General features: G+C 39.6%; 1 protein-coding gene across 1 annotated transcript; it reads right to left on the reverse strand.

Annotated features, from left to right (window-relative positions):
- Positions 1-233: 233 nt before the first annotated feature.
- chfr (checkpoint with forkhead and ring finger domains, E3 ubiquitin protein ligase) lies at positions 234-11,361 on the reverse strand. Its single transcript, XM_029511228.1, has 18 exons — positions 11,259-11,361; positions 10,217-10,337; positions 8,950-9,049; positions 8,533-8,642; positions 8,358-8,414; positions 8,058-8,240; positions 6,916-6,978; positions 6,573-6,744; positions 6,304-6,458; positions 5,953-6,115; positions 5,614-5,813; positions 5,285-5,413; positions 4,935-5,018; positions 4,601-4,671; positions 4,213-4,300; positions 3,907-4,014; positions 3,715-3,787; positions 234-2,996 (listed from the first exon to the last, which is right to left on the reverse strand). The coding sequence occupies exons 2-18, from the start codon at positions 10,320-10,322 to the stop codon at positions 2,954-2,956; spliced, it is 1,905 nt and encodes a 634-aa protein (XP_029367088.1). The 5' UTR covers positions 10,323-10,337; positions 11,259-11,361; the 3' UTR covers positions 234-2,953.
- Positions 11,362-11,704: the final 343 nt, after the last annotated feature.

An 11,704-nucleotide genomic window follows, 5' to 3' on the forward strand; every position in this document is an offset into this window, starting at 1 on the left:
TGATATGTTTAAATATAGATATTCTACTTCTCTTCTCTGGATGTTGCAGGTTTCTGTCACACATCACTTGAAACTCTGATTTAAGGTGAATGCAGACACATGTTTTTGTCCAACAGGTGCTTGTGAAACTGTGCGCCTACAGTAGACCAAAACATCCAGTTGAAGTAACAAGCTGACCACATTTTGAAATAGAACTTTTATGGTATTGAAAACAGCAAGCCCGTTCCTACAGACAGCTTTATTAGTCCTTTAATTTGTAAGATAAATGACCAAATCAGATCAATATGCTTTTGAAACACAATCTTAGCATGGCTAATACAACATAAAGGCTAAAGAAGCATTCCTCAAAACTCTCAAACATTGTCCTCAGTTAAGTAACACGATTTTTGCATGCGCCTAGTGCTACTCTATAGTGATTTAACTAGAAGTGGATTATAGCTTAGACTAATTGTTCACATAGTGCATTGCACACGAAGTTTGCATCGGCGAGGACTCCCATCCCTCATACTTTGAGCTGCCAATGTGATGCGGCTCCGATGCCCGTCAGTCTTCAATATTCGTGGAAGCTGTGAGGTAGAATGAAACCTGCCTCTTCCATACTGCTGAGCAGTTTGGTCCAGACTTTTGTAGACAAGGTGAGTCAATATCTGCCTTAATATACAACATCCCACCCAAGGGAGAATGCAAAGCACTCTTCCAAAGCTTCTTTAATACCAATTCCTGATTGGTGCGGCCTGGTACTGTTGTTGGCTTAGGGTCCCCAGATCTCCTGTAGGGAATAATTAAAACTTAACCACTCAGTCAGTGAAGGGGGTGGGTGGGGGGCGCCAGGCTTGTGCTGAAGGCCTGAGCTGCTAAGGAATGCCAATGTGGACCCACCATGACTTATGGGGCCCAAAAAAAAGAAAAAAAAAAACAAAACAAAACAAAACAGCATTTTGCTAACACCCCAAATTACCTAAGGAACTCAGACGGAAGCCGGTAAAGTGCCCATTCACAAACCCATTTTGCTAACAGCATTTGTAAATAAGCATTGAAGAGCTATATTCCAAAACAAAACATATGGCTAATGTTTTTAATACTATACCAGAACTGCAGATATTTTCCTTATATTCAATCAAGGATAAAATTACAGAACTTTTGCATTTTGTCTTTTTTGATGATCTAATTTTGGAATTAAACCCTTTACATTATACTGTAAACACCCAAAGCCACTAGATAAAGATGCCTTTGTAGACTATAAAATAAAAAATGTAAAAAAATCATGTTAAATGTGTGAAAAAATTGTGCAAATATCTTCATAGTTGTACAACATACACACAGCTAGCAAAAAACCTAAACAATGAAGAAAAAAAAAACAAAAAACAAATTACCATTTGAAAAATGAACTAGCCATGGCCTGCTCTACCGTTTGCTATCTCATTCTATTCTTTATACAAACAGTGCCCGAGGAAAAAAAAAAAAAGAAGAACATCCAGACTTATTTCATCTTCATATTTCAGTATATAAAATCCTTTTGCAACTGAAATTTGGATGTTATTTCACTGAGGTTTAGACATCAATATTAGCTGTGCATGTTTGCATGATGGGGAGGGTTCAACAATTGGTTAAGTCATACATGAGATGTTGAGAAGTTTTTACATGTTTACACAGAGGTTTTAAACCAACAAACATGGTTAACCTGCAATTACATATCAGACAGCAGCTTTGCCTACCTGAGGAACCAGAGGAAAACTATTTTATTTACACTATAACCTGAACCTGATCAACTGATAACAAAAACAAAACATTCCCAGAATTTGAATAAAACTATCAAAACGTTTTCAGGTAGATTTTTACCATATTGTCCTCACATGGGAGAACATACTGTTGTGTTAGTATTGGCACAGTTCTCTACACTGTTGGTTCTGCAAGCATATGCTGCAAATCTCTAAAAGCACCATCAGTGCAGTCTATTTTTTCCCTCTAAAGAGTTTGTGTGGAGAAACTGCACTATTGCTCACAGCTAAGCCCTTACTACAGGCTCTGAGACCGTGTCCCCTCGACACTTCTTTAATCGCCTTGGAGATGATTATCCAGAGAAAAGCATACAACAGAGGCCCATGTGGCCTCTGACAGCATTACAATACATTGATCTCCTTCCCAAATATGAAATCCTATACAAATTACCACATGGGATTACGGATCTCGCAAAGTTCACGTGGGGGCTTTGACATGGCTTTTTGCCCTTGCCTGGGAACACAGTAAGGCCTTGGCGAAACAGGAATAGAGAACACACGAGACACTTATGTTCTCATGTTGTGTAAAGTGAAAAATTTGGTTTTCAGAAGAATATTACTTGCACAGTTAGACAATTCATCACCTTACTCTTTATGATATTGATTACATGTTTTCATTGACTTTACGTGTTTGAAACCCTGGATTTTAAGAGCAATACTCAGACTGTTAACAAATCATAAAAATGAACAAAAAAAATATTCATCAGGTCTTAATATAAAACGTGCGCACCAAAGTGTACATAGAGTACATGGCCTTAATCCATACAGATTGCCTCAATCGCTCTTAATCTGAGAGAAAAACTAACATGTTCGCCACAAAAGGCTGGAAGAACCACCTTTAGCTATTTCACCACTCAAAGAAACAAATGGCTTTCAAAAGGTGGTTAGTGGGTAAATGGCACAGACATATGAGCCACAGATGAGATTTACGTGTTGGCTAGTACTAAACCCAGGTTGTAACACGTCAAACTACTAAACTATGGACTTTAATTTGAGTGTGCATAGCATTATTTCACTGTGTCAAAAAAGACACTGGTCACTAATGTAAATGCATACTGATTGTAATGTCTGCATTATCTTATTGCATAATCTTCAAGGCAGTTAGCTACAATGGACACAGCAAAACTTGCTTAGTTATCATCACCGACACTGAAGAAACCCATCACTCTGCTCCTTTAGTTCTTGAAACGTGTTTGTTCACATATGTGGTTGAATTTCCTGAAATGAAAGGGAAAAAAACAATAACACCACATAAACTGAGTTCTGTATGTAAAAAAATTGAGCAACCCTCAAAACAGGGAGGGAGGGAAACATGGGAATGTGTTTATATTAGAACTCCTTCTACTGGTGACATATGTGAACTACATGTAAAAGGCTCAGGCATTTGTAGTCAAGGTATGGTCAGAAATATCCTCACCAGGGCTCAGTAAAACCAAGGCACAAAAACACTTGGTTATAAAAACATACTCAGATTACTTCTCTAATAAACTCAGAAATTATCTTGAAATCTCATAAATCATAACATGCAAGCAAAAATCTGTTGTGTCCTGCACCTGTGAACTAACATCAACATGCTAACATCCATGCATACAGGTGGATCCCACTGGATTATGTAATATGTTGATGGAGATTAATCAAGTCAAAGGATGGGCTTGTGCAGTTCATTTATCAGCAAAATTAATTAAAAAAACAAAACAAAAGTGTGGTTACTCAGAAATTAGCAGTAAAAAAAGAAAAAAGACAATACGCTGTAACATTTAAGATGATATACAACGTCATTCCACAAGGTTAACACTCATATGAGCAACAGCGTAGTACAGGGGACCTAAGTCTCTGATTAAGCTTCAGTTATCCGGTGGTACTGATTTTCCCCACCACACAAGCACCAGGGAAGAGCTGCTAGGTGACTTTATGTGGTGTGTCCGTTACGACTTACATCGCATGATGCGCCTTCACCTGCGTGCGACAGTTGCGTCCCCAGTAACAGTCAGGACGAGATGTTACAGCAGCTTAAGAAAAATAAAGAAAAGAGCAAGCATTCACATTAATAATTAGGATGTTTAGGAGTGAACACAACTGGATTTAAAAATGACAAACTTCCTTTAAAAATTGTCTTGGTTTGTCAGACCTGGCAGTTCAGATGTAGGGATGTTCTGTCTGTACTTGTAAGCCAGCTCCTTAAATGCTCGCAGGCCACAGCAGAAGCACAGGATTATGTTGGCAGAGACGCGAACATCTAAAAGAATTGGAAATAATAACAATTTACCACCCTTTCAAATGACAGTCTGGACTTCTATGTGCTTCACAGTGGATTCTACCCAAGGGGTGTTGCAGTGGGTCATACAAATGTTGCAACATCAAAATCCACTACTAAACACGCTTTCTTCACTTCTTGAGCATTTAAAAGTACCTCAGGTTTGATCGGAGGTCTCACCTGTCAGATAGTAGCTCCCATGTTGTACACCCTCTAGAGCCTCCTTAAGAAGATCTCTCCATGACTTCCCTCTGGAGGACAGGTAGTTCTAGTAGCAAGAGGAAGCACACCCAAAAATCATCTTAATAATGCACATATGGATAAGCAGTCTTAAGGCTGCTGCAAAGTTTTCAAGTAGTTAAGACATCTTAGGACAATGGTCAGAGCTTATTTCACTCAAAGTAGCTCACGGATCAAAGCCAATCAGAGCCATGAATGATCTTGAATTCAGATATTTTGCAGCAGTCACTCAACTCAAATCAACCAAAGCATAAATAGCACACTATATGCATCTCACTGAATCAGGTCATCTCTTCTAATACAGAAATAAAAACAAAGTGCATCTTACCTGAAGGATCTCTGACTCATAGTTGTTGTTGTTTAGTACTCCATCCAAACATTTGTCTGTGAGATTGAGCTCTAAAAAAATACAAACCAGCTGTTTTTATCTGACAAACATAAACTAGGATGCACAAACATTCTGTGGGAAACAATGTGCCCTTTACATTCATCAAATTTACTGATGTTGTGGTTAGACAGTGGTCCAAAAAATCTCCACCTTTTCATCTCAGTTAATGCCCTATTACTATTGAAAAACCCATGCTGCTCGAAGCTTTCTACACAGCAATAAGGCCAACAGGTGAGCGTCCTCCTGGGGCTGTTTTGCTGAAACAGATACATACCACTGAATCGAGCCAGACAGCCTTGACAGCCAATCCTCTGGCAGCCCCAGTACATATGACAGAAAGGTCGCTGGCACAGCACACCTGCCAACAAAAGATATCATACATACAAGGTGTACACGTTTTTAATACAATCCACCCACACAGGTTTGTACTATCAAGGGCTTTAACATGCACCACATAGCCCAATAATGCATCTTTTTACTGAAGAGCTTCAGACGGTGACTAGCTTCTTTTATCTGACTTTTAGCTTCCTATTTTAACTCCCTACTTATTACTCTGTAGATTTCTCTAGTATGTCCTTATCTATTAGTTCCTCAGATGGACTAACGAGTTCAGGTACAACTTACATTGTTGAGCAATAACCTCCTGGCTGTTTAGTTCGGCCCGTCTGTCTGGCATCGGCTGGAGGCAGCAAGTGCAGATGAGATGGCAGCCCTGAGGGGGGCAGCAGTACTCCTGAGGAGCTGCAGACGGCACTGGGGCAGAAAAGGATTTTAGACAGGTGCTAAGACTTTGGAATCTGAAAGGAAGGCAAGAGGATCTTCATAAACGTGCTGCAGGTTTTTGATTACTACATAGTAACTCCTGATGATTATTATTTGGTGTTCACCCATTCCACTGAGTGAAGTTTTAACTTTAGAAAGTAAATTCCTGTCAAATCAACACTAATAATCACCTGAGGGGACGTCAGAGGAAGTTGAAGGCTGTTCCCCTGTAGGCTTTGCAGGCTCCTCCTCAGTTGCTGCTTTAAGTGGAGGAGGTATGGCCGGTGGAGCCGGCAGACCAGGAAACCAGTAACTTGAACCTGTAGCAAATAGCACCTGACTGACTTCCCTCCTGTAGCCAGGACACTGTCGGCATATCACCAGAGGCTGGCTGAAGACAAAAACACGAAAGGGCATATCACCACAGACATATGGCTCACTATTACTAGTTTGAACTGACTGTTATTTCTGTGTGTTGGTATCCATATGAAATTTATGGCTCTACAAACACAAACAGTCAGGCCTTTTACCTAAAGTCTGAGGAGTCACTGTCATTGTCGGAGAACTCAAAGAGGTAATCTGAACTGCCCTCTTCATCAGAGAAAGAGCGCTCAACTTTTGGCTGTAGCATGTCCTGAGTTATCTTGTTACGGCTGTCCATGCTCTTCAGATCTTCCTCACTGCGACACTTCTCTGTGGGACAGGACACAGATGACCAGATTGTTGGGCAATATACTGTATATATTAAATTTACACAGGTTTTGCAAGTAAGTTATTGGCATTATATGTAATCTTCTTTTTCAAATCATGTTAGCCTTAGTTAATGGATCTAGCATTTTGAATAATATGAACTGTCTATATTCATAATTATCTGTTGAAACCTGGATGTTGGATGAGGTAGGCCTCCACTAGGTTGTTGAGGATATGGTTCTTATGAATCCTCTCCACAGGACAGCGACATGTGGGGCAGAGTGAGGAGCGTTCCATCCAGCCTGAGTAGCAGGCAGCACAGAAGACATGCATGCAAGGCTGTAAACTGGAACAAAAAAGAGATTCAGAATCATTAACTCAAAGGGCCTTGCAAGACCACAAAGTAGGGCTCAACTTGGGTAGTAGAATCCTGTGGATATCACTGGCCTAGTGATCTTACCCAACACAGTCATGAAGTAGGTCCTGGCAAATAACACATGTCAGAGTCTCCTCCATCTTGTCTGTTTTGGTCCCTTCCACTGGGGGTTTAGACAAAAGATTCCCGGGACTTCCCTTAGCTGAGACAATTTCTTTACTGGAGGTGTGGGGCAAGCTCAAATCATAATCTATATCTGTAAACACATTAAGTCACAGAGTCATTTATAGGATTTATCTGTTTGGCTTTATTAAAAAAAAAAAAAAAAAAAAAAGCCTCCATGCTTGGATTATGACTGAAAAGTACTTTTACATCTACTGTGAATAATAAAGAAAATACAGCTTGATATCACTGTAACAAAACTAACCATTATCTTTTCTTCTGCGCTTGCTCTCAGGCTCCATGTTTTCTATGTCTTCTATAGCTTGGCCTGATAAAAATGGAACAACAGATCAAACACACACAGACAGCAAATGAACATGACCTCCTCCTACATGAACCTGCAGTCAGTTTAATACCTGGTGATACCTGCTGCTACAGAAAACACATTAACTGAACTCAGCACCTTAACTGAAATCACCTGTGTGGAAATATTTTGCTTTCTTATGTCAACAAAGTTTGCATTGTAGGCTTTATTTGGTGGTGGAAAACTCCTTTGAGGATTTAAATATTTAATTAGTGTACTGGAACCCCCATATGAAACGTCAAGCAGGTTGCATCTTACCAAAAGGTGTTGCCTTTCAAGTATGGTAATTTCCCAAGTTTATTGGTGAAACAAGTAATTCATTAATAAATGGCTTAAATTTGACAAGATGGCCTTAGTTTGGTAAACTGCAAACGCTGATGGAGCTTACATACACTCATGACAACATGCAGACCATCTTATGAAATACAAACTGAAAAATGAAATGAATGAATTTCAGCGACTTTGAGCACCTGTAAAAGCGCATAACAAATCAAATTCATTATTATTATAATTATCATGGAATAAAACGAATGATACCAGACTAGACTAGTCTAAAAATGACAAAGCCATCTGTGCTGAAAGGGCCAATATAAGACTGAAAATCAAATCGACTTGTGACCTTAAAACTGAAAATGAAATCGAATTGAGGATTTAGAAGATCATGACAACCCTATGTACTACTGATACTGAATGATGAAGTTAGCTGCACAAAATGAGCCACTTTTGTACTAGGGAAGCTGCCAATTTTAACAATAATATTCAGAGGAAAAAAAACACAAAGGCACTAAAACACAATAGAAAGCTATTTACTCAATCATTTAGTAACTATGCTGACCAGGAGGGAAATTGTGCCAGCATGTCATAAATTTGATCTCACTGTGTGTTCATCTATTGGGTAGAGCAACTATTGAATTTCTTAAGTTGGGGTAGAGTGAAATGGATCAATTAGTCACAATCAAATAGATATTTTTGGGTTAGGGACTGATCATCATGATATTGTTTGAAGGTGTGACAACCTTGCAACCCGGTAGCAGAGAACCTACCAGAGGCAGAACAGGCTGCAATGGGTCCAGAGGTGAGAGGGCTCTCAATACAGAAGTGGGAAGTGGAGGTGGAAGGCTGAGGTTCCTCCTGTGTTGGAGCCTTTGTGAGCATTACAGGCTCAACAGAGAGTGACATCTCTGACGCTGGTACAAGAGCAGGACTACAGGCTGGTTTCTCCATGTCTGAAGTTCAGTTTTAGAGGTGGGGGGTGGTTACTTGTGAAACATAATGGAGCTGTGGAATCAATGTGTTTGAACTGGACAAAAGAGGTGGGGGGTGGTGACTGCTACACTACTTACCATAACTATGTTGCGTTGCCTGCTCCGTTTTTATTGAGTGGAAAACATAGGCAATGTCTACAGGGTCGCAAGAAAGGAGTGTGTCTTTCATTCTTATAAATTCAAATAAACATATTATTCTTATGGATAATAATAATAATAATAATAATAATAATAATAATAAAAAATGACTCACTTTGTTCTGGCTCACTTTTCCTATACACAAAGTAGATGATATCACCATTCTGCAGCATATGAGTTTGCTTTTTGACTAGTTTGGACGTGTTGATCACTGTACCATTCGTGCTGCAGATGAAAAATTGTGAAAATAATCATTTTGCAATGTGCTGTAAAGGTCTCTGTGACCTTTATGACAGAGCAAGTATCAAATCCTAAGCAAACACCCGAACAGCTCTAAAAATGCAAGCAGGGTCGCTCTTTCAACCACATTTAAAATCATTTCTAAAAACAATGATTGGTTACTGCTACATCTAATCAATGTTGTTAAATAGTACCCCCCACAGAACCCATTATGTTGAGCCACTGAAAAGTTTACACAAAGTACATGAAACATCTCTGTTATTCCATTGAGTGCATGTTCAACATGCAGTACCTCATGTCTTCAAGCCACACCAGCCCTGAATGTTCATCTTGAACAATCTTGCAGTGTTCCCCAGAGACAAGCTTGCTGGCCGGAAATGACAGGTAACACCCTAATAGATAGATAGATACTTTATTTTATCCACAGGAAAATGTTGTGTTACAGCAGCATTAACAACATTAACCCTAACCCTAACCCTAACCCTAACCCTAACCCTAACCCTAACCCTAACCCTAACCCTAACACAAATAATAATACAATAATAAAGACATAAATTAAAAGGAAGAACAGAAGAATAGCCTACAATAAGTACTAAATATAGACATATGTGGACCAAATAGAAATAAGAGGACCAGTATAAATATGCAGTATACACACACTATATACATAGCACATACATAAATTATTTACAGATGGTATAAGAACAAAAAATATTGGGAAAAAATGGACCAAGTAAATCTCTAACTAAAAACTAAAACCATATGTACTTACATGAATAAGGATGCTTATACCAATGGTATATATATATATATATAGATGTTACACATGTACTACAGTGAACATCAAATTTGGTTTACCAGATAATTATGATGGCAGATGGAAGTAAAGACTATATAACAAAATAATGTCAATAATAAATAACGGCATAAAAAAAAGAAGCATAATGGATGCGCTTATTACATTTTACAAGTCAGAACCTATTAATTTTAAAATTTTTACCAGTGACTTATTTCGGGATGTATACTGAGTAATATTTGTTTATGTCAGTATGATGACAGTCTAACTTTTGAAATAAAAGTGCTGCAAATCCAGTCCCTCTGTGATTCACCTGACACTCTGTTGCCATGACATTTCAGACCTATTAATGCCCAGACATGAGCTAACCAATTAAGGCTGGTCGCTTTGCAATGCAAAGAAGTAGACCCCCAAAAGCCCCCAACAAAGCAGACACAGGGGGATATACAGGCCTAACCTTTTCAAAAGCAAAACCAACACAAAAAAAAATCTACTTAATATTCCACACACATGTTCTCAATGGACGCTTTTTGTTATCATCACAAGGGGCTGTCTAAGTTTGGTGCACTAAAGAAGGCTTTGTGTTTTCAAGGGGGAGGTTTTAAAAGCACTAGACACTGGCAGTAATGTCTACAGACCGGATTGTCTTTTATTAATAGGTACGCCACATTTTAAGCTTGTTTCAAACAGGATTAAAATAAAATGTTACTGTTATAAAACAGATCTCTGTTGCTCATTCCATAACAATCACACACTAACTGACCTTTTTTTCTTCCAACTGTGCATTCCCTGTTGAAAAGCAGGACAGTCTCACTGGAGTCCACTTTGACTAGCTTGCCCCATGGCTGTCCTCTCCTACTACTGTCCATATCCTGATGTCTTTTCTAGAAGAGGGGAAAAAAGAACAAGATTGTTACGATTTAATCACAGCTTCTTCTCATCGTAGACATTTGGTGACATTGTTACTGGGTTACTGCTTTCTTGGTTACTTGGCGTTGTAACCACAGCAAAGAGAAAGTGAAATTAACCACACGTTTCGTTTATAAAGACTTCATGGAAACATTTTATTGGGTCAGTTTCCAGACAGATGGGCTCCAATGGCCGATGACAAAATACACACAAATAACAAAATAAAAGAAGACGTACTCTTCAAAATTAGCCCTCTCATATTTTCTCAATCGACACTATTTTGCTCTCAGTTCAGTAAGATCTCACCTCAGGTAACTGGTAAATACGGAAACCCCGATCTCTTATGTGCAAACTTCATAAATCTAACTGGTTCTAACAGAGTTATGAACTTGAATGTTATTTCAGATCCAGAGTTATAGCTTCTTTTGTGAGTTATGAATGCCGAATTCACAAGTGGGCCTTGTTGATTCATAAATAACGAGGAGAAACGTGGGGATAGATGTGCAGACTGTGAAACAGTGGAGTTAACACTGAACTGAACGACTTTTCCAAAGAGGTTTGGTGAAGAACACACCTAGGCGAACTATGCTAACGAGCCCTAGCTAAACTCGGCTTTTCGGTGGTTAGCATCCGTGTTAGCCGAGTCCATCGTGTGACAAACTGGGAAGCACTTGGCGCTGCTTAACCTGTCAACCATCACCGTGGGGACGTTTCGCTGGTTGTGATATGACAACAGTCAACGCGAACACAAGCACACAACTTCACTCACACTAAGCTAACGCGACTGCTAACATTAGCAACCCAGCGACCCGTGCTTTCCGAGAGAAAATGGGGAGCCGGTCCGCCGGGGCGTCCCACACGTTGCCCTTTAGTCGCGTCCGAAACGCGTACTTTACCGTCAAAAGCTCTCTCCGTGGTCGCCGTGTCTCTGCGGTAAACAGATTCTCGTCCTCATGTTCCACAGAGACGCAGAAGGTGCACTTCCTGCCAGGCTCCGGGTTGACAATGTGCATCAGCTGATGGAGGAGGAGCAGCCTGCCGGGGTTCGGGCCGAGAAGTTCGCGTCGTAAACCGTTAGAGACCGACAAGCTGCGCTCCCTTCAGCCGCGGCCTGTGCTGACAGGAAGGAGAAAGATTGATCTCATTAGTTCACTCAAATGTTCATTCCAATTTTATTAACTCGCCAAAGAGGCTAAAGAGGAATAAAGTCGACTCATATTTGAATAGTAAATAATGGAAATGTGGAAATTAGATTTTTTTTTTGTATTTCCATTTCTTTTTATGGATGCAAAGATATGAGCCTTGTTCGACTGTGTAGAACTTTTCTGCCATGCTTAATGAT

This window comes from Echeneis naucrates, chromosome 9, assembly GCF_900963305.1.
Source record: "Echeneis naucrates chromosome 9, fEcheNa1.1, whole genome shotgun sequence".
Lineage (NCBI taxonomy): Eukaryota > Metazoa > Chordata > Actinopteri > Carangiformes > Echeneidae > Echeneis > Echeneis naucrates.

Coding starts and splice junctions, on each gene's coding strand:
- chfr (XM_029511228.1), bottom strand. CDS start 10,322: ATGGACAGTAGTAGGAGAGGACAGCCATGGGGCAAGCTAGTCAAAGTG. Junction 8,241..8,357: donor GGCAACGCAACATAGTTATG/GTAAGTAGTGTA, acceptor ACTGAACTTCAG/ACATGGAGAAACCAGCCTGT. Junction 6,116..6,303: donor CTACCTCATCCAACATCCAG/GTTTCAACAGAT, acceptor CCTGTCCCACAG/AGAAGTGTCGCAGTGAGGAA.